At 46.7% G+C, this 24,067-nt stretch overlaps 1 protein-coding gene across 10 annotated transcripts in view; it reads right to left on the bottom strand.

The window, feature by feature from the left end:
• LOC105494301 (double PHD fingers 3) overlaps positions 1-24,067 on the bottom strand; it is a 287,462-nt gene that overhangs the window by 188,638 nt on the left and 74,757 nt on the right. For 7 of the 10 annotated variants that reach the window (XM_071099914.1, XM_011762608.3, XM_011762607.3 and 4 more), the window contains exon 2: positions 10,714-10,810. The exons of the other annotated variants lie outside the window; for them this stretch is intronic. In XM_071099914.1, the coding sequence (XP_070956015.1) occupies positions 10,714-10,810 (97 nt within the window). The remainder of the gene's footprint in view (positions 1-10,713; positions 10,811-24,067) is intronic. 10 annotated transcript variants of the gene reach the window in all.

Raw genomic sequence — 24,067 nt, 5'->3', positions numbered from 1 at the left:
ATTTCTAGAGCATGTACTATGTCTCAGACACTACAATAAACATTGCATGTGCATTAATTCATTTAATCCTAATAACAGCTCTATGAGTTGCTGTTTCTTATTCCTATTTTCCTAGAAAGTAGACCTCTTGGAGCCAGGGATAGTTTTTTCATCTTCAACTCCCAACTCAAATACCCCGTGAGTGGTAAATGCAAGCTACAACTATCATTGCCGATACAAAGAATTGAGAGGTCAGTTAAGTCTGGAATCACCACAGAAGATTTTATAAAGATGGACCCCAAGAGGTAGGGAGGTTTAGAGAAAAGGAGGGAGGTTTAGAGAAAAGGAGGAAGGGGCCGGGCGCGGTGGCTCAAGCCTGTAATCCCAGCACTTTGGGAGGCCGAGACGGGCGGATCACGAGGTCAGGAGATCGAGACCATCCTGGCTAACACAGTGAAACCCCGTCTCTACTAAGAAATACAAAAAATAGCCGGGCGAGGTGGCAGCGCCTGTAGTCCCAGCTACTCGGGAGGCTGAGGCCGGAGAATGGCGTGAACCCGGGAGGCGGAGCTTGCAGTGAGCTGAGATCCGGCCACTGCACTCCAGCCTGGGCTACAGAGCGAGACTCCGTCTCAAAAAAAAAAAAAAAAAGAAAAAAAAAGAGAAAAGGAGGAAGGTGAGTGGGCAGGTCTTCCCAATGGGGTAAGGTGAGGCATGAGGAAGTGACAAGAAAAGTCAAGCCCGTAAGAAGACAGGACGAAGCATCACATCTGGATAGAAGACTAAGTAAAACTACCTTCCTGCGTCTACTAGGATACACTCATTGACTTGCTTTGGCCAACAGAATACAGTGGAAGTTAGATTACACCAGTACCAAGCTCAGGCCTCAAGAGACCTTGTAAACTTCCTTTCTGCTCTCCGGGAACCCTGCCTAGTTGCTTAGCATATGAATACACTTGGGCTAGCCTGCTGGGGAATGAGCAGACACAGGACAGAAACAAGCTATCCTAGATGAAGCTATTCATCTAGGACAAGCGGACCGCAGACACATAGGTTAACCAAGCCCAAATCAGAAGAACCAGCTAGCTGAGCCCAAATCGAATTGCCAACCCACGGAATAGTAAGCAAAATAAATGGTTGCTATTTGAAGCCATTAAGCTTTACAGTGTTTTGGTAAGCTGCAAAACTAACAGAGGCAGGAGTGAATGTCTCTTTCATCTTTATATCTTCAACAGCCAATAAAAGTCCTGGCATATAACAGTTACACAGTAAATGCTTCATGAATAAAGTATTGAACCGATAAATCAATAAAACTGTGAATAAATAAATGTCATATGCTGGAAAACTGAAATCATGTAAGATCGCATAATTCTATTGAAATACTTCAGCTTAAAGAATATTTTTAAATGGGGTTACCTAATTTTAAAATCCATTTTCTTTTTTCTTCCTAGCCAACACTCTTTTTCACCAAGTTTAGTCAAATAGAAAAGAAAGTTTTACATGAACATATAATGTAGGATGCAGTGATTGAAAACTAGACTGGTTGCTTAGAGATCTGGGTTCTAGATTCACAATAACTGGGAGATCTTGCTAATTCTCTTAATTACCATTTCTACATCTATAAAATAGATATTAAAAAATTACCCTTCCCTGACAACCTCACAGGGTTGTTGTAGCAAATAAGATAGCATGGGAAGGCTCTGAGCACTTTTTACCATCAATGATTCTGCTTCCAGCCAGGCTCAATGGGTTATGCCTATAATCCCAGCACTTTGGGAGGCTGAGGTGGGCAGATCACCTGAGGTCAGGAGTTCAAGACCAGCCTGACTAAAATGGTGAAACCCTGTCTCTACCAAAAATACAAAATTAGTTGGGTGTGGTGGCAGGCACCTGTAATCCCCAGCTACTCGGGAGGCTGAGGCAGGAGAATTGCTTGAACCCGGGAGGTAGAGGTTGCAGTGAGCCAGGATCGCACCACGGCACTCCAACCTGGGAAGACAGAGCTAGCCTTTGTCTCAAAAAAAAAAAAAAAAAAAAAAAAAAAGATTCTACTTCCTCTATAAGCAGAGCTTTACTTTTTGATGGTTTCTAGTGTTTTTATAATATATCCTCTTAAGAGCCCCATTTATCCTTTTGCTGTCTTCCTTTTAATATTCTGTATCCCAGTAGCCATATTTTCTACATACATACATACATGTATGAAACCAAGGTAGGAAATGGTTAAAATTATCCTTGATAGTGGAGAAAACTATTGCTCAATCCAAAGAGAGCTGGTATTTCTGGCACTGAGGATTACATGTGACCAAGGTCAGACCTGATACCTGCAAGATTTATCCTCTAGCTCCAGAGTTCCCATGGAGAACTCTGGGTCCCTAGGTGGCTGCAGCAGGGGCTGCCAGCTGCTGAGGATGCAGCCGGATCCCTTTCCCTTTCCAGAGACTTCTGCCCAATGTGGGAAGTCAGAAGCTCCACACTCCAAGTATGACTCTTCTACAACCTCAGTTCCTGCCTTGGGCCAAGTCTTGAGATCACTGTAGCTGAGCTCCGAGCCCAGGTCTGGTACTGCTAAATGGAAAATCCTTTGTCTTGGCAACTCCTTCCACAACGGCAGAACCAGGTTGGAAGCTCACTGGGTGCTCCAGGCATATCAGGGCCTGCTTGGGTTACTGCCCTCTCCTAAAACTCTGGAAACCTTTTGAAGTCATGGTTCTAGAGTAAACATCAGGTGTCCTCATACCCAAGCATCTCAGGAGTGTGCAGGAAGCAGCAGAAGGTAGCCTGTGCCCCGAGGCAGTGCGCTCTCCCCATCCCGCGGATGATGGGGCTAGACAGAAGATATCAGGGAAAGCAACTCAAACCACCGAGCAGGTAGGGCTGAATGGATGGGCAACACTGGCTGTGCTCAAGGCTCTGGGTCTTCCTTGACAGCGCAATTGTAATAGCTCCATCCTTCCATCAACACATCCTCCCTGTGGTGGACATAGGTTGTCTGCCTGCCCAGATACCATTCTACCTCCTTCTAGTAACAATACCTCCATTTTCTACCTCTCTCTCACTATCAGTTGTGTAAAATCAACTGCACTCCACCCTCCAACTTCAGAGACAGACTTGTGACTAGGCCTGGCCAATAAGAAAACCGCCATGTTCCAGCCGGTCATGGTGACTCACACCTGTAATCCCAGCACCTTGGGAGACTGAGGAAGGAGGATCATTTGAGGCCAGGAGTTCAAGACCAGCCTGGGCAACATAGTGAGATCTTGTCTCTACAAAAATATGCCAGGCATGGTGATGCACACCTGTAGTCCCAGCTACTCTAGAGGCTGAGGTAAGAGGATCGCTTGAGCCCAGGAGGTCAAGGCTGCAGTGAGCCATGATCGTACCACTGCATTCCAACCTGGGCAACAGAGCAAGATAGATAGATAGATAGATAGATAGATAGATAGATAGATAGATAGATAGACAGACAGACAGACAGACAGACAGATATATGACAGACAGAGAGAGAGACCCACATCCCTTAGTGATCAGTTCAAGAGTGGTCAGTTCAAGGGTGAACATGTGGTCTGAGGCAGGCAAATTAGAGTCAATCCTGGAACTTCTAGGGGAAAGAGGCACTTTCTTTCTCTTAGTATGGAAAGGCAGATAACAATATATACCTAAAGCTGCTGGGAGCCACCCATCAAGCAGGCCTGTCTACAAAGGATGCCAATGTAAGGAAAAGTGGAGTTGAGAGATGAAGGAGAGAAGGAGGGAGTCAAGAGGACCTTGCTGAGCCCCTAGACCGAGTCACGAGTGAAGCAGATACACTCACGAGCTGTTAGTTACATGAGCCCACACATTCCTCTGTGTGCTTAAGCATTATGAGTGGAGTTTCTTGCCATTTGCAACCTTAAAAAGCCCTGCCTGATGCACATCCCACCATTTGATGTTACCAACAGACTCTAATCAGGCAGAGGAAGAGCCCAGGGGCCCCATCCAAATACCTCTAGGCTGCTTGAACTCAAATGCTTTTGAAATAAGAATGGTTCACTGTGGCTGTCAGATGCCACACATCAAACCTGAGAGGAAATTCTAGCCAGGGAATGCTACAGATGGCAGTTCAGTGAGCTGCTCTCTGCAGCTCACCACGGTCCCCACCACTCCCTATTGTCTTTACCGAGCCCATTTCCTCATTTACTTTACCTGCCTGGTCCCTTTAAATACATAAGTTTACCATCCTTTATTGGATGGATAAATGGATAAATGGATGGATGGATGGATGGATGGATGGATGGATGGATGGATGGATGAATGGATGCATGGATGGATGGATGCATGCATGCATGGATGGATGGATGCATAGATGCATGCACAGATGGGTACATGCACACATGGATGAATGGATGCATGCATGCATGGACAGATGGATGGATACATGGATGGATGTATGGATGCATGCATGCATGCATGAATGGATGGATGGATGCATGAATGGATGAGGCATGCATGAATGAATGCATGGATGGATGCATGGATGCACGGATGGATGCATGGATGCATGGATGGATGCATGGATGGACAGATGAATGGATGGATGCATGGGTGGACGCATGGGTAGAAGCATGGGTGGATGCATGGGTGGATGGATGGATGCATGGGTGGATGGATGGATGCAAGGATGGATGGATGAATGGATTGATGGATGGATAGTTGCATGGGTAGATGCATGGATGGATGCATGGGTGGACACATGGGTAGACGCATGGGTGGAGGCATGGATGGATGCATGGGTGGGTGGATGGATGCATGGATGGATAGGCAGACAAGCAAGCAGTTATGTAGTTGCAAGTTGAACCTACACACAAATAGGCATGATACAACTAAAGAATTAAAATTGCAGGCCACTGCAGTCAGGGGGCCATTTGATAATATAGGAAAGGAGATAACTATAGACTTACTTCTGTATGGTTTTGGGTGTCTGGAATAATGGGAGATGACTCTCTGGGTAGCACTCACCCCATAGTTGCTCTCCTCCCTCTCAAGACACAGTGGTTGCCATGACCTTACCAATAGTGCAGCACAAAGAGAAGCCAGTCTTGGCATTCACAGGTAGCTGTGAAAAGCTGGCCCTAAAAGGCCAGTCTCACTCAATCCCCAGCATCTACTTGGATCTGGGCAGGCAGCCACAGAAACAGAAGAAGCTACAGAGGATGCAGGCACTGGGTTTTGGTGTCTGGACAGGGAAGAATTGCAGGCCAACATCCACAAATGTATCCATGAGGCTCTGGTCTCGAAACAAGGATGTGAGGACCCCAGGATGGCTGGTGAGGGACACTAAGTGGCTCAAAGAACTGAGAAAAAAATAAAAACATAGCAGCAATAGAGACCAGAGTCCGAACCAGGACAAGGACTGTCCCTCAGCCACCTGGCTAAAGGCATCACCATGACCTCAAGGAGGTAACTGATGATTCATACAGAACCACACTGTGAACCCTTCACCATGGTTTATATGCTCACAGTTCAGGCAATTGCTTAGAAAACTACATCTTTCACGCCCCTATGAATCACATTCCTCCTTTTGTTTTCTTTGTGAAGTCATCACAAATTTCTGAGTGGAAGAGTTCTTCCAGGGACTGCCACGGAGTGACACTGTAGCCGGGTGGGTTCAGCTCTCACTTTACTCAGGATATGGGTATCCAGTGGGGACAGATCAGGAAAATAGCCTCATACTAAATGGTGCCTGGACAACGCCCATACACACTTGGATATGCCGCCCTGAACACAAGGCACAAGACACAACACAGGAGGACCTCTCATCTCACGTCTCTCAAGCCAGGGACTGAAGGTGTAGGACAGTACGAGAAAATAGAGTTTCGCACACAACACCCCAAGGACATCAAAGAAGGGTAGCTGCCAAGAGGTAGGAAGAACTAGATTCTTAGGGACTTATCCTTAGGGATTGATATCGCCCCTGCCAGGCATCCACCTTTGGGGTGACTCAGAGTCAAGAAAACAAAGGCATGGCATGAGCCATGGAAAACAAATTCCTGCTGAGTAGCAAAGAGAGTGGCACCAACAAGTGGCACCATGTGAGTGAGGAGAGCAAGCAAATGCTCTCACAGGGACAGCGGGGTGTGCAGGGCCATCACAGCTACCCCTACCCCCACCACCTGAACACCACGAGACAAATGGGACTTCTAGCTTCTGCCCTCAACATGCTTGTATTTGAGAGGCCACAGGACCAGTGAGTGCAGAGTCATGGTGAACTGTACACAACCTGGAGTCAGAAGACCCATGTTCTCGCCCTGCTCTGTTGCCTTGGGGGCCCTGAAGCCCATCACTAAGTGTTCTGGGCTCCAGTTCGCTCATCTGTCGAGAGAGAACCCTTCACACAGCTCCTAAGTTCTGTGAGTCCCCGTCTCTCAGACTGGCTAATCTCCAAGGGCCTGCCAGGTCCCACACGCATGCTCTTGAGAGTCACGTAGATATCAAAGCTCAAAATTAGCTCTTGGGAGTGGGAGCAAAGCTTCTGAGCCCCCAGTCCCTCCTGTGAGCACATACCTCAAGGCACATGCCCCCAACAGCCCAAAACTGACACATTTCTGATAGTTCCCGAGTACATGGATTTCCAGCCCTGGAAATGTTTGTTTTAACTTACCAGGAGAAAAGAATTTGGATTCTTTTTAAAATATATACAAAGGGAATACATTTGTATATTTTCAGATACAAACTGGATGGGAAGCAAGGCTAAAGACTGTTCTTTTCCCTTAGCTCATGTGAGTGCTACTCCTCACAGTGAATTCTCCAAAGACCACAGATGGCAGAGATCTTTGATCTCCCTTCCCGCCTGTCTCGATGTGATAGCCTGGACATGGGCAGTTATCACACCACCCTTCAGGACCTCAGCACTTCAATGACCACATCCTGCCATCATCACCCCCATGGAGGTCCAGGACCCCTGCCCCACTGCCTACCTCTCCACCTGTGCCCACCTCTCCACCTGCCCACCCCTTGTCACATTGACAGATAAAATACAGGACTCCCAGTTAAATGCAAGAGTCAGATGGAGAACAAATAATATTTTAGTATAACATGTGCCTTCCTAGGCAGCACAACTGAAGCAGGCCCCTTCCAAGGATAGAAAAGGCCTCCTCTCTTCCTAAGTTTGTGCCCATAGAATCTCATCCCAGTGGGTTTTCTGTCCCCCGGCTTCAAATGAAATCTGCCACTGCCTCTCTCTCAGGGTGAGGTGTGAAGACCCTGGCTTCCAAGACCAATAGGCATGTAAGTAGTCATCGCATTCAGACGCCAATGGTTCTTAGTCAAAAAAGCTGCTTATGGCTGGAGTCAAAAACAAGTCTAAGCATGACTACCAGCCCCAATGCAGATGGGTCTGGGGAGAGGGAGAAATGAGAAACAGATATTACCACAAAACACTCCAAGGGAAATCTCACTACTAAAAAAGAGGTTGTTGCTTGGTGATGGCTGGCATTGCGCCACGAAAACCTAGTTCTGATTTTTAGATACAAGAGATAAGCCCAGCGTGTCACCCAGCCTGGATCCCATAGAGGTCCCGTGGACCAAACAGTACCTGAAGACATTTGACCTGCCTACATGGGCAACTGGAGTGGAAGATCTCCAAGGGTAGGAATGCTGTCTTTTGTTTTCCTCATCTCTATGGACTAGTCCATCTAGTCCAGACCTAGTCTCAGAGTGAGCATCCGATGATCTTACAAAGAGTGAATGAATGAGTGAATGAATGAATGAATGCCTACATTCTCCAATATGTCCCAGAAAGTGTCAAGAGTTTTGTATCACAAAAGGCTCTGAACAATTCAAATAAGAAACACAAACATGTCCAGTGAAAGGGCTGGGCCTGGATGGCCTGTGAGGTCATTGGCAATGTGGTGAGCCCTTGAACCTGTCATACATAGGCAAATAACTTCACTGAAAGAATTTTAAACACTACCTCCAACACCCTAGCTCAACATCTATGGTTAAAGCCACCGGGCCCAGTCATGGTAATAACCCCAGAAAGGAAGGGTGCAGAGACGACAAGAAACAAGAACTTGAAGAGGACAATGAGGAACAAACGACTGGGAAAATAGGGGATGAGTGGGTAGGAATCCAAAGAACGGAACAGGAAAAAATAATTCAAGATCCAGCATCGCTGTCCAGGACATACACATGCACACACACGCAGACAAAGATTCCCCCCTTCCAGATCCACACTGCGTGCCTCCCGCCAGCCCCATCCCATCATCCTGTGACAGTGCTTCTTTGTGGAATAGAACAATAGGTACATTATGCCAACCTATAATTATCCTAGGAGAAGCGATAGCAAAGTCAAGGCATTATATGAACACTGGAATACTGGATACCACCCCACCAGGAGCAAACAACAACAAAAACAGCAACGATCCACAAAATCGCTAATGTAGATAAAGACCGAAAGCTGCCTGAGCCAGTGCCCTTTCGCATTCATATGAGGGTGGGATTTTTTTCTTTTCACATGATTATTTAAGCACAAGGCCTTCTTTCATGGAATTGATAGAGTATTGGGGGAAGGGGCTGAGAGGTTGGGTTTGTTTTGGCTTTTGTTTTTGTTTTTCCCAATAAGGAGGCAGAAAGTAGAGGAGGTCGTGGGCATGAGAAAGGGTATGACACATAGGGAAGCCCTCAAAGGTAGTTGAATCCGATGCTACTGAGTGATATAATTCCATTAATAGAGATTCCTTCTCACTACTCCAGTATTACTTTCCAGGGATGTTGGTATAAAATAGGCAGAATCCTGGGACGTGTCATGGAAGACAGAGACAAGAAATCAGAATATCTGGATTCTTATATCACAGCCACTAACTAGCTGTTTCCTTGATTTATTCAAGAGGTATGTGTTCCCTATCTGCCACATGCTAGGCATCAAGCTAGCAACAGAAGGAAAAAACAAAGCAGTAGTCACTTTCCTCTTGGAGTTTCAGCTTCCCCCGGTATAAAATGAGGGAGTCCCACAGCCCTGGACACACACACACACACACACACACACACACACACACACTTCTAAATACAAGGTGCAGCCCCAGCCTCCCATGGGACCTGCCTATACAGGCCATGACTGAAGAAGGGGGAAATCTGCGGCTTCTAAACCTGTATGGAAGGCTGGGCACAGTGGCTCACACCTATCACACCTATAATGCCAGCACTTTGGGAGGGTGAGGTGGGTGGATCACCTGAGGTCAGGAGTTCGAGACCAGCCTGAACAACATGGAGAAACCCTGTCTCTACTAAAAATACAAAATTAGTCAGGCGTGGTGGCAGGCACCTGTAATCCTGGCTACTCAGGAGGATGAGGCAGGAGAATCACTTGAACCCGGGAGGCAGAGGTTCAGGTGAGCCGAGGCCATGCCATTGCACTCCAGCCTGGGCAACAAGAGCGAAATTCTATCTCCAAAAAAACAAACAAACAAACAAAACTGCATGGAAGCCCAAACCCCCAGGGCAAATGGAACAGTCACAGCATGCCATGCACACACAGGGTCAGAGCAATAATATGGCCAGGCATCGTGGCTCACACCTGTAATCCCAGCACTTTGGGAGGCCGAGGTGGAGAGATCACTTGAGGTCAGGAGTTCGAGACCAGCCTGGCCAACACAATGAAACCCATCTCTACTAAAAATACAAAAATTAGTTGGACATTGTGGTGGGCGCCTGTAATCCCAGCTACTCGGGAGGCCGAGATAGGAGAATCGCTTGAACCTGGGAGGCAGAGGTTGCAGTGAGTTGAGATCTTGCCACTGCTCTCCAGCCTGGGCGACAGAGCAAGACTCTGTCCCAAAAAAATAAAAGCAAAGGTGTGAAAAATAGAATTGGTGCTTCCTAGCACATCTCTAGTTTCTGAGGGCTCTCTCTAATGGGGACCCTCCTCTTGAATTGTGGTCCCATGGGTTCCACCTCTTCTGGGACCCAGTCAGGGTTCCTTCCTTCATGCTCAGGCACCTTCAGCCTTGATACTCCTCAGCCTCCTTTCCCTTCATCTACCTGGTGAAACATAACAGAGGGTCTTCAAGACAATTCCTTTAAATTGCCAAAGGGCCTATCTAGCAATGATCTAATCCCATTCCTTAATGTTTACTGAAAAGCTTCTCAGATACATGATCCTCCCCTCTGCCCATTCCCCTCAGCTCTTAGCCATCCTTCCTCAGACGCTACTTTTTCATAGGGACTAATTTCTTCCTTCTTGCCAAATCCAGTGGCCACCCGTGGGTGGTCCTGCTGCTCAACCAACATATGACAGTATTAGCCATGTGCTCCTTGAAACACTCAGAGCTTTGATTCTACTCACTCATTTAGTTCCTCCCCAAAAAGTTCCCTGAGCCCCTGCTAGGCAGTGGGGATTTGGCAATAAATAAGACCCAGTCCTTAGACCTCTGCTTATCTCTCCACACCCCGCTGTTATGGCTCCAACTCTCACCTTACGTCAGCAAAGGGCTTTCAAAGACTCAAAGCACCTCCACGCTCATTACCTCTTGTAATAACAAAATTCAATTCTGCAAACTTTGCAAAAACACTTTATATCATAATCCTTTTTTTATTTACACTGGGCGAAAGAACCTACTCATGCAACCAACACAATTCTGAAAATGTGGAAAGCCTCTAATGGAAGTGCAACCAAGTGCTCCTGGACGTGCTTTTTTGTGTCCTTCCCACTCCCAGTTCTCCCCTCCCTGCCCACTCTGCCTTCGCACTTTGCTTGCCTACCTTACAGCAGAGTTCATTTGTCGGTCTCTTCTAAGTGGTGGGCTCCTGGAGGGCTTCCAATGGACTGATCTCTTTGTAGACTCCATATTATCCAGTGCTTAAATATTTGTTGAAATGCAGCAAGATCAGGGAGTAATTCAGCACCAATTGTTTACCTGATCCTGGAAACCTCATCTCTGCCCCTCTCCATTCCTCAGGAGAGTCTGCCCATTTGAAAACTGTTCCTAGGTTTATTTCTAGCACAGCCCTGGGGAGGGCTGCCCTACCCCGCTGGGTCAGGGAAGTGAGTGTTCTCTGACCTTGGGCACTGCAGAGCCCACCACCAGACCACCCTGAAATCTCAAAGCAAGCCCACAGGGTAGATATCTAGGGACCTTGAAGCAAACATTTCACCTATTCAGGACACAAATTAAGTGTGCTTGTGTCGCTTAGTAATTCTTAATTGTCTTACTTACTCATGCCCTTGGGCAAACCCCTTAAAATATTTATTTCTGTTTTCCCATCAACAAAATGAGAATTGAAACACCTATTTCTTAGGATTATTGTGAGGATCTGATGAATTAAAACTAGGAAATGTGCCTCGCACTGTTTAATATGTGGCAGAGGCTCCGTAAATACATTATTATTATTACTACTATTGACAGGTGAAAGGCCTGCGATGACACTGACTCCGGAATAACTCTGATACTGCACCTTTGACTTGGCCAGTTTTGACAGAGGGCCCTTTGACAACATCTAAAAAACAAACCACTAAACTTTCAGTTTTTAAAAAAATACCAGGTAAGCTGGGTATGGTTGGCTCACACCTGTAATCTCAGAACTTGGGGAGGCCGAGGCCAGAGTATGACAGGAGGATCTCTTGAGGCCAATTTTTAACAATCAACTCTCCAGGGAACTAATCCATTCCTGCCAGAACAAATCCAGTCTTACAAGAGTATGAATATTAGAGCTTCAAGGCACCGCCAAGAGATAGGGTTTTGCTTTGTTGACCAAGACCAGCCTGGTCAACATAGTGAGACTCCATGTCTACAACAAATTTAAAAATTAGCCAGGCATGGTGGCACACACCTGTAGTCCTAGTTACTCAGGAGACTGAGGCAGGAAGATCACTTGAGCCCTGGAGCTGGAGGCTGCAGCGAGTTATGATCATGCCACTGCATTCCAGCCTGGGCGACAGAGCGAGAACATGTCTCAAAACAACAACAACAAGAAGTAATGTGAGAAACAAATGCCCTCCCTCCCTCCCTAAGGGTCACCCCCACCCTGACCTGATGGATGGGAAAAGATAAGCTCAGAGATGGGGTAAGGATGAGGTAGGAGTTAGGAATGGGGTAGAGGTCAGGGATGGACTGAGAACTAGGAAAGGGAAGGATCAAAGGTGGACTGGAGGTCTAGAAGCAGGAAGACAGAAATGGAGTAAGGGTCAGGGCTGGAGACCAGCAGAACTGAGGTGAAATTTAGGACCATCTGATGGATGGTCACATTAATAACTTAAATTTTTCACCACCAGCTCCCACTACAGCATCCAAACATCCTTCCCTCTGAAGGAGTGGGAGTGGGGAGAGGGAGGAAGAAACCTTAACGGAGTGAACATTTTAAAACAAGCAGGACATTTTGAACTCAAATAGTAAGAGTCACTATGCTGTCCAAATCCCACCGGTCTTTGGTGCAATACTACAAGCGGGACTTACAAGCAGGACCTGCAAGAAGGTTCTAGTAACTAGCTCAGCATGCAGGATGTAAAATGACTGGTGAACTTTGCATTCTAAGGACAGAAGTTTTCCAAATTAAAATTTTAATAGTGTGTGAAAATAGCCATTTACTCTTAGGATGCGGTAGTGTTTAGAAAGTCAGCCCGGAAATCCAAGCCAACATTTTCAGGGATGCCTCCTATTCTGGGAGGGGAAAAACCAGCTTGTTGCTTCCCTGCAGTAGCATGAAGCAGCAGGGAACCGGAAAGAGAGAAGGGTCTGAACAGCTTCTTCTACCAGGAAACCAGCCAAAGGTCTCCGGGCATGTAAGGACATCTGTTTTCAGAAGCTACAGTTTGGATTTTGGCATTCTTAGGAATCTAGGAGCAGTCCTATTAATTTGGGTTCTAGCCCCAACCATACTACCTACCTGCTGTGCAAACCCAGGCAAGTGATTTTACCTCTCTGAGCCCCCGTTTGCTCATCTGGTCCTTCTAGACAAGATTAACTTGGCACTGCCTTGTAGCTCTAACATTCATACTCTCATAAGACTGGATTTGTTCTCACAGGAACGAATTAGTTCCCTGGAGAGTTGGTTGTTAAAACACCAGGGACCCCTTGGGTTTCCCCATCTTCACACGTGTCCACTTTCCCTTTGACCTTCCCCGTCATATTGTGATACAGAAGGAAAGCCCTCGCCAGAGGCCAGGGCCGTGCCCTTGAACTTCTCAGCCTGCAGAACCATAAGCTTATAAACCTCTTTTCTTTATAAATGACCCAGTTCCTGGTATTCCATTACAGCAACACAGACAGACACTCCCACATCATCATCACACAGGGCTCGGGCTGCCTGGCCCTGGCCACTGCCTGCCAACACCAGGCCTGATCCCTCCATCATCTAGGACCTTGGGGAACATGGCAACGGGGAAGGGCATGGAGATTACTGGAAAGAGTAAGAAGTCGGCAGGTCAGCACAGCCACAAAAGCCACCCTCTCCCAACCCATGTGCAGGCATCATGGCTCCCCTCCACCAGCACTCCCGGGGCCACTACACCAGGGAGGAAAGAAGGGCATGAGGAGGTCTGGTCACACCTTCCCTTCCTTTCAGAACCCTGCATGTGGCTGATGGCAGGTCCTCGGCAGCCTGGTGGAAGAGAAAGGGAAGGTGGCACTGGGGAGGAGAAGGTCCCCTGGTCACTGGGCTCCACAGGCAGTGATTCTCAACCCTGCCTGTCACTGGGAGCTGGTTCCTGGGTCCCACCCCAACCTCTTATGATTCCACAGATCAGGAGGAGACCAGGAACCCAACTTTTCACTTAACTCTCCAGGGAATACCAATGCAAATGGCCACTGACCACCCTTTGAGCACCCTGTGGATGAGAGAGTGGAACTAGAAGTTCTAGAAGCAAGTGCTTGAATCCCCTCACTAGCTGAATGACTCTGGGCAGTTTACAATTCCTTTCAAACCCTCAACTGCCCATCTGAGAAACCGGGATAATGAAAGTGTCTGCCTCTTGGGATTATTTAGAGAAATACATGAGAAAAGGGATGGAAAGCACTTAGCACTGTGCCTGTACATGTTGAGAATCTGTAAGAGAAGATCCCCTCTTATTATTCAGGGGTGACTTGTACAAATGCCTTCTTCCATAGCAATCCCTTACTAAACTGGAGCATTTCACGGGGAAGATGGGAATGACGGCGATGAAGCCTCAGATACAGAGGGCAGCGGAGTGCTGAGATACCTCCATGCCCTCCCACTACATCCCGTGCCCTCCCACGACATCCCAGCGCTGTGGTCCAGCAACACACCCGCCCCATCCCTCTAACTCAGAACATGCTCGTTGACGTGCCTGAATCCAGGCTAAATGGGAGCACACCAATAGTGGGGGTTCCCCTGTCAGAGATATGCACTGCAAGGGCCTGTGGTCCAGGACAAAGCGGAAGGAGGAGAGGGAAGGAGAATGTAAATTACATTCATGCCAGGGTGTGTTCTAATATGTCAGCAACTGTGTACCAAGCTTCCGGGCTGCAGAGGAAGGTGGGCGTGTGTGGGGTTAGTGAGTTGAAGGGAAAGAGGGGCATGAAAAAGAAGGAGGTGAAGAGTTGGAACTGGTGCAGCAGCTGGGTCTCACACACACCATGGCATGACTCTACTTCGCAGGTGCTACTCAGAAAGGGAAAAGGAAAACTAACTCTAAGAAACAAAGATCTGCCCCCAAATCCAAGAATGGCAGTAGAAAACAGGGTCCCTCACCCAGCAAGCACCCGCATCATGTTTCATCAGAAGAACCCTCTCTTCTGCTCAGCCAGGCCTGGCACACTGCCTTGACCTTCCCCATCACAGAGCTGGGCCCTGGGCTCAGAAGACCCCTGATCGTCATTGCTGGAAACAGAATCATTGCAGATAGAGTTAGTTAAGATGAAGTCATACTGGAGTAGAGTGAGCCCTAATCTAACAGGACTAGTGAGTTAGTCCATTTGCATTACTATAAAAGAATACCTGAGACTTGGTAATTTGTAAAGAAAAGAGGTAGATTTCACAGTTCTGCAGGCGTACAGGAACCATGGTGCTGGCATCTGCTCTGCTGAGGCCTCAGGAAGCTACAGTCATGGCAGAAGGTGAAAAGGAAAGCAGGCATGTCACGTGGTGAGAGCAAGACCAAGAGATCAAGAGTGGGAAGTCCCAGACTTTCAAACAACCAGATCTTGTGTGAACTAACCGGGTGAGAACTCACTCATCACCAAGGGGATGGTGCTAAGCCATTCGTGAGAGATCCACCCTCACGATCTAATCATCTCCCACCAGGCCTCACCTCCAACATTGGGAATCACATTTCAACATGAGCTTTGCAGGGGACAAACATTCAAACCATATCAATTAGTGTCCTTATAAAAAAGGGAAGTTTGCCCCATGAAGGAAGAGATTGGGGTGATGTATCTATAAAGCAAGGAATGTCAAACACAAGACTGCCAGCCAAGCCCCAGAAGCTAGCAGAGAGGCCTGGAACAGATTCTCCTTCGCAGCCCTCAGAAGGAACCGACCTTGCCAACACCTTGATCTTGGACCTTTAGCCTCCAGACTATGAGAAAATAAATTTCTGTTAAGTTACCCAGTCTGTGGCACTTACAGCCGCCCTACCAAACTAATACACCCAGAACCTTACTATCCTTCACCACACTGATCACCAATGAGGCAAGTCAGAAATTTCCAAAAAGTCTCCACATTTACTTTTCTACCCAATAAACCAGAAGCGATAGGGGAATTCAAACATTAACAAGACATAGGCCCTGCCCGCCAGAGCTCCTAGGCATACAAATGGTAGCCACTTTACACTCTGCAACACACTTTCACATACATTGTCTCTTGTAGATCCCCCCACCTCACACTGAGATGGGAAGGGCAGGCTGTAGGTTATTCCCATTCTGCAGACAAGAACACTGAGTTTTGGAGAGTTGGTGGCTTGCTCCAGGGCACCCAGCCCTGGAGTGGCAGAGCGGGAGCTGCAGTAAAGTCTTGAGTCCAAGACAACATTAGTGTGGCTGTTTCTTTCAGCCTGTCTTGCTGCCTCTCTGGCCATCTTGGAACCTCTTGCCTCCTTCAAACAGAAGCGCCTTCACGTTGGTCTCTTGTGTCTAAGATCTGCCCCAAGTGAGCTCCAGGAGGCATGGAGGGAGGCCAGCCATGTTAAAGACCAAGCTAAAGACCAAGGCGGCTGCAGCACCATGAGATACTGGTGCAGTCCCCCTTCTCTCACAGTCCCTTACCCTGAGGCTGCTCCCACCAGCCCCCCCTTACCTTTTTCCCATCCCCACCCCCGGCCCCCAGCCTCTCCCACCCCACAGGCAGGGCAGGTTCCTGGTAACAGCATTGCCCAGTGTTGTCAAAATAGCGAGGAGCTGGAAAGAGTTCCAGAATAAAATCTATGTGCCTCTGCAGCCTCCCAACTGACTGCCACTGTGGCAGCTAAACCCGCTAATGTGCTAAGCATTTTCTGGCAGGGCCAGGAGGCAGGGCTGGTATTTTGGGAGCTGGGAGGGGCTTGGAGGCAACATCCTTGGCAAGTCTGGGAAGGAGGTGGAGGCAGGGAGGCAAAGAGAACCGACCCAGAACACTTCCCATGACGTCACCGAGAGCCACCTGAGCTGCACCTCAAGCTTTCTGAAGCGCTGCTGGCAGGCGGAGAGTACGCTGGGCCCAGCGGGCAGGGCTCGGCAGGGCATGGAGGCTTCGCGGCTGGGCCTGGGGGAGAGGGCGCTCTAGAATGCCACTTGTCATGCACACTTTTTCTGCTGACGCAGAGCAGTGTGCAATGCGTCCAGGAGCCCGGGCAGCCCAGGGCTGGCCCAAGCTCTGTTTGCCTGAGTTGGCAGCGGCAGGGCCCATGGTGACCAAACAAAAGATGGGAAGCCAAATGCCCAGAGGCTGGCGGATGAGGCTCCCTGAGAGCGCTCTGAAGATACCGGCACTGGCAAGGAAGGGCCAGGGGCTCGTAGGGATAGGAATGGGGTCGGGGGCGATGGGAACTTGCAGGCAGGGTCCCCTCTGGTTTCCCAGACACGCCTCCTCTGGGCACCAGCCTCTCCACACTGTCCTTGCTTTTCAGGGGCTCCTTCGAAAATGCTTCAAACCATGAGACCAGGAAGGGGAGCAAACCACCAAATCTGAGATCCAAACAAGGTCCCAGCATTCCTTTGTCCCTGAGGGGCTCGGCTCCAAATTCTGGGAGAAACCAGAGGGTTTTGACAAAGTCAGGAGAGGGGTTCAGGGGACAAAAAATAGGGCTGGTGAAGAGTTCCTTCCGGGAGCCATGTGGTAGCAGGGAGTACCGTGGGTGGCAAGGCTGTGCTGCTCAGGTAAGGGGACACGGTGTCATTCTGGGAACAGATGAGCCAGTAAAACCCTGACAGGATTCAATCTGGAGGAAAAAAATCCCAGCTGATAGGAACTGCTGAGCGCTTGCAGCTTTTAAAGCCCCTCTAGCAAAAGGATCTGCGAAAGCTTTGCAAACCCTGACCACGCAGCCAGTCAGCCACTTCCCAGCCCACAGCAATGAGAGAGTTTTTGCTACATCAGAACAAACCCACTCACACATATCTCATCCTGGCCTCCCCCCGGCACCCATTCCTTTTGGGTCTGTGTGCCTGCCTTCCTCAGAAATGACATTTTGTCAGAGCAGTGGGAGAGAGTGTTGCAGGGGCCAAAGGCAGCCAGGGGGCTGGACTGCAACCAGGCTCCTCTGCTCACTAGCAGCTGACCCCAGGCAGGGCACTTAACCTTTATGAATCTCATTTTTTAATCTGCAAAAATGCAAATAATGAAGCTGCCCTCGTAGAGTTGGTGAGAGGGCTAAATGAGATGATGGATGCTGGGGCTAGAGCACAGAGACGAGGGGCTCTATGAGGGCTGGTACCCCTTCTTCCCACCTTCCTCTCCAGGGCCCCCAGGCACCATAATCAGTGTGGGAAGGACGCAGAACAATGGGAGTTTAATTCAGAGGTTGGGGAGGCAAAGGCATACTTTAATAGAATTCTCTCACCCAGCACATGGTTTCCTGCCCACCCCACCCACCTTTCCCCATCTCTACCGGCTGATAGTCTCTCAGCTAGTAGACCTTTCCTTGTTGAGCAGGGCCACTTTGTTTTAAAACTCCAGACGGGAACCCTCCATGTTTCAGTCGACGTGGCCCTGGATCACTCAACTGACTGTCATTTGAATGCTGCTCCCAGAGTGAGGCAATGGTGCAGCCGTCCTAAAGCCCTTCCTGAGTGTCCCTCCTTCATGAAGATGATTCTGAGGCTTCCCAGGCCTTCACCCTTCTTTGAAAGCCCATAGCAGTTCATGTGTACTTCTCTTCTATGCTCACCAAACTCTGCCTTCATCATACTTGGGGGATGTGTGTGAGAGTGAGAGATTCCAGCAGGGATTGGATCTTACTTTTACATTCTCTACAGTGCCTGGCACAACGCTAATGCATTTTATGAGGCCAGAATTACCCTGATACCAACACCAGTTAAAGACATTACCAAAAAGAACTTTTTCAATTTTTTAATTCTTAACCCTTACCTCATACCCTAGATAAAAATTAACTTGAGCCAGGTGTGGCTGCTCACACCTGTAATCCCAGCACTTTGGGAGGCTGAAGCAGATGGATCACTTGAGACCAGGAGTTTGAGACCAGCCTGGCCAACAAGGTGAAACCCCGTCTCTACTAAAAATATAAAAATTAGCTGGGCATGATGGCAGGCGCCTGTAATCCCAGCTACTTGGGAGGCTCAGGAGAATTGCTTGAACCCGGAAGGCAGATGTTGCAGTGAGCCTAGATCGTGCCACTGCACTCCAGCCTAGGCGACAGAGCGAGATTCCGTCTCCAAAAAAAAAAAAAATTACTCAAAATGGATCATAGAGCTAAATAGAAGACTAAAACTTTCAAACTTCAGACAGAAAACTTGGAAGAAAATTTTTCTAACCTTGGGTTAAGCAAAAATTTTCTTAAATAGGACATAAAATGCATGAGTCATAAAGGAAAAAAATTGATACATTGGACTACACCAACATTTGAAATGTCTACTCTTTGAAAGGCACTAATATGAAAATGAAAACACAAGCTACAGACTGAGAGAAAATATTTGCAAAACATATATCTGATAAAGGATGTTTAGTCAGAATATATAAAGAACTCTTAAAACTCAATAAGAAGACAAATGACTCCATTTTTTTAAAAGGGCAAAAGAACTGAACAGACATTTCACAAAAGAAAAGATACAGATGGCCAAAAACCACATGAAAAAAAAAGGTTCGACATTATTAGTCAGCAGGGAAATGCAATTAAAATCACAACGAGATACCGTTAAACATCTATTATAATGGCTAAAATTTGACAATGCCAAGCTCTGGCAAGGATATAGAATAACTGCGACTCTTATACACCGCGGGTGGGAATGCTAACTGGTACAGCCACTTTGGAAAGCAGTTTGGCAATTTCTTTTAAAGTTAAATATACAATTATATTTTCATTTCTCCCAGAGATTTGCCCAAAAGAAATAAAAACATATGTCTACACAAAGACCTATAAATAGGAATATTTATAGCAGTTTTCTGCATAATGGCCAAAACTTGGGAGCAACCCAAGTGCTCATCAGTTGGTAAATGAATAAGCAAGTTGCGATGCAGCCACACAGTGGAACGCACCCATACATGCAGCAACATGGATAAGTCTTAAACGCATGGTATCAGTTCCTATTGCTACTCTAACAAATTACCACAAACTCAGTAGCTTGAAACAATACAAATTTGCTGCCTTACAGTTCTGGAGGTTAGAACCTCCAAAATCAGTCTCACTGGGCCAACATCAAGGTCAGTTTCCTTATCTTTTTCAGCTCCTGGAAGCCACCTGCATTCCTTGACCTGTGTCCCCTTCCTCCAAAGCCATTTGTGTTGCATCTTCCAATCTGTCTAACTGCTTAAGGGAACAGGACTTTATCAAGGCACAGAGCCATAGCAAGTTTGGGAAATGTATAAGTAGTTCCATATTTCCAGGGTGTGTAATGTAACATTTCAAAGATAAGGAAACTGAGATTCAGAGAGATCGAGTATCTTACCCAAGGTCCAGAACATAGTGAAAATCATGTGCAACCCTAAGGCCTCTGAATCCAAATCCAGAGTCCATGTGAGCCCTCAGACTTCCCTGCCTTGACCTTGGATGCTCATCTCCACCGTGTCTCAGAGCCCTGCACGCCCACCCCAGTACACTGTGCCAGCAGCTAAGCCCGTGGAGCCGGGCAGAACCCTGGGCCTCCCCATCTCCCCACCCTGGGACCAGCAGATTCCCAGCTCCAGCAGGATAACATTCTAACCTTAATCAGATTGACATTTGCATCCTGTTTTATGTTCATCAGCATTCTTACACTTAGGTTATTTTATCTGGCCTTCTCCATCATATGAGAATGTCTACATCTAATGGTGCAGATATTCTCCACCCCATATTCTCTAACCCTCAGAAAGCTGAGGTACTTTCTTACACAGCAAGTGGGTAGAAGCCAAGTTCAGAACCTTACCCCAACCCACCCCCCTGACACCACAAGAGCCTATTGACTCAGAACAGAACTCAGACAAACCCCCCACCTAGCCGAGCTTCCCTTCCCTCATCTGTAGGATGGAAAACAGGGTAATACCTGCCCTGCCTATCCTGATACATTAGGCATAAATGGAAAAAAAAAAAAAAAAAAAAAGGAAGTAGTATGTAAAAGCACTTTGGAAATGTTAAAATGCTACGCAAATTGTAAGAAACTGTTCTGATTACACTCTCAAGAAATGTCACAAATTTTCTCCAAAAGTGAATAATTGTCATTACTTTTCAACTTCATCCCCTTGAAAAGCCAGTTTCTCCTCCTGTCATCTTTATTTCTCGTTAAAGCAGAGACGTTCTACCCAACATTCCAACTGGAATCTCAAGATCAGTCTTTAATTCCTCCTTCCAGCTTCACCCTGTCTGAAATCAAGAACAGGCAATTCTCTACTCTACCCGTCATCCCATCCTCAGTTTCTCTTGCCATCTGCCCTGCTTTAAAGCTAGAAATCGCCAGCAACCATTTTCATTCCTCATCCCCCGGTCTCTCCTCAGTCAGAGCCAACCTATATGATGCCAAAGCACCCCTCCAATCCCCTCTCTCAGAGGCTCACAGCCCCGGGGGGACAGCGTCCAGGGGTCCCCCACAGTCTGCCCCAGTGAAGCTCTCCAGCTTGTCTCCCGTGACTCACCGACCCAGGTAAGCCTAAGTGGCCCTGTTTCCCAAAACTCAACTCTCTTCCCATTTTTATGTCCCCACTATATCTGGAACTCCCTTTCCCACTATTTAATTAGCTATGGGGGTAAGAGGAATCGAACTAGACCCCCAACTCTTACATCAACCTAAATATATTCCAAGTGAATTGTGGTTAATGGCTGGGCGCAGTGGCTCAAACCTGTAATCCCAGCACTTTGGGAGACCAAGGTGAGTGGATCATCTGAGGTCAGGAGTTCGAGACCAGCCTGGGTAACATGGCGAAACCCCATCTCTGCTAAAAAAAAAAATAATAATAAAAAAAATACAAAAATTAGCCAGGCATGGTGGCGCAAGCCGGTAGTCCCAGCTACTTGGAAGGCCAAGGCAGGAGAATTGCTTGAACCCACCCAGCAGATGGAGGTTTCAGTGAGCCAAGATTGCACCATTGCGCTTCAGCCTCGGCAACAGAGCAAGACACCACCTCAAAACACACACACACACACACACACACACACACACACACACACACACAGAATTGAGGTTAAAAAACAATCCAGACTATACAGATGAATATCTATCTGATAGCTGAATGGGGTTGGAATTTCTAAGCTACATAGCAATGGAATAAATCAGAGGAGAATAAAATGAATAATAGTTAACATTTACCTATTTTCACTTCTTTAGACTGGATATCCATATTTTAAAAGTAAATAAACACACCCTTTACCTCATGTTGTATACAAAAAATAACAAAATGGATCATAAATGAAAGAAATGCTAAAATTATAAAAATTCCAGAAGAAGGCCGAGCACGGTGGCCTGTAATCCCAGCACTCTGGGAGGCCGAGGCAGGCAGATCACTTGAGGCCAAGAGTTTGAAACCAGCCTGGCCAACATGGTGAAACCCCTATTAAAAATACAAAAATTAGCCAGGCATGGCGGTACACACCTGTAATTCCAGCTATTCAAATGGCTGAGGCACAAGAATCCCTTGAACCCGGGAGGCAGAGGTTTCAGTGAGCAGACATCAAGCCACTGCACTCCAGCCTGGGCAACAGAGCAAGACTCTACCTCAAAAAAAAAAAAAAAAAAAAATTCCAGAAGAAAACATGGGGAAAATCTTCATAACCCTGGTATTGGCAAAGATTCTTAGGACACAGAAAACAAGAATCACAAAAGGAAAAAAATAACTTGGACTTCAAAATTAAAACATTCTGCTCTTCCAAAGACATTGTTTTGCTGGGTGTGGTGGCTCACACCTGTAATCCCAGCACACTAGGAGACCAAGGCGGGAGGATCACTTGAGACCAGGAATTCCAGACCAGCCTGGGAAACACAGACAGACCCTATCTCTTCAAATAAGTTTATTAACCAGGTGTGATGCCTCATGCCTGCAGTCCCAGCTATGTCGCAGGCTGAGGCGAGAGGATTGCTTGAGCCCACGAGTTCGAGGTTACAGTGAGCTTTGATCATGCCATTGCACTCCAGTGTGGGCAACAAAGACCTTGTCTCTAAAAAGATAAAACTTTAAAAATTAAAAATACATTGTTCAAGACAGGGGATATGGTTGCACAGCAATGGGAGTATAATTCATACCACTAAATACTCGACATGATTCAAATGGCATCTTTTATGTTACATATATTTTACTATAATTTTTTTAAAAGATGCTGTTAAGAGGATGAATAGACAAGCCACAGATTAGGAGAAATGATTCATAGTACATACATGTACATAGTACAGTCATATAGTATATATAGATACGTGTATACACAGTACATATATATCACATACACGTACATACATATATGACAAAGGATCTCTATCCAGAATATATAAAGCACTCTAGCAAGTTAGTCATAAGGCAAACAACACAACAAAAGATTTGAACAGACCCTGCACAAAAGATAGCCAATAAGCACATGAAAATATGCTCAGCATCATTAGTCATTAGGGAAATGCACACTAAAACTACAGCGAACTACCGTTCACACCCACTAAAATGGCTTAAATTCAAAAGACTGATAATGTCAACTGCTGGTGAGAATGTATAGCAACCAAAAGCACAGCCACTGCTGATGGGAATGTGCAATGGTGCAACCACTTTGGAAAACAGTATAGTAGCTGCTTATTCTAAAAACATGCATTTACCATATGACTGAGAAGTTTCACTGCTAAGTATTTATCCAAAAGAAATGTGGGGAAAAGGTATGACAAAAAGGAGACATACACAGATGCTCGTGGCAACTTTATTCATAATAGCCAAAAACTGGAAACAACCCAAATGTCCATCAACTGGTGAATGATTACAATATTTTGGGAAATTCATATGATGGAAAACTCAGCCAAAAAAAGAAGACATTACTGCACTGGTATCAGGACTGAAAAAAATAAAAATAAAAATTAGCTGCTAATATACACAACAATATGGGTAAGAATTTTTTTTTAAAGTCCGAGTGAAATAAGCTAGATTCAAAAGAGTAGATAGTAGTCAGGCATGGTGGTTCACATCTATAATCCCAGTACTTTGGAAGACTGGGGCGAGTAGATTGCTTGAGCCCAGGAGTTCAAGACCAGCCTGGGCAACATGGCCCCATCTCTACTAAAAATACAAAAAATTAGCCAAGTGTGGTGACATGTATCTGTGGTCCCAGCTACTAGGGAGACTGAGGTGGGAGGATCACTTGAGCCCAGGAGGCAAAGGTTGCAGTGAGCTGAGATCGCACCACTACGCTCCAACCTGGGTGACAAAGTGAGAATTTGTCTTAAAAAAAAAAAAAAAAGTAAATAGTGTATGATTGTGTTTATATGAACTCATAGAACCATCAAAATTAATCTATAGTGACAGAGAGGGGGTGACTACAAAGAGGCACTGAGGAGCTTTTGGGGATAATAATAAT

This window comes from Macaca nemestrina, chromosome 7 (genome assembly GCF_043159975.1).
Source record: "Macaca nemestrina isolate mMacNem1 chromosome 7, mMacNem.hap1, whole genome shotgun sequence".
Taxonomy (NCBI): Eukaryota; Metazoa; Chordata; class Mammalia; order Primates; family Cercopithecidae; genus Macaca; species Macaca nemestrina.
This window is presented reverse-complemented; position numbering and strand designations above follow the sequence as displayed.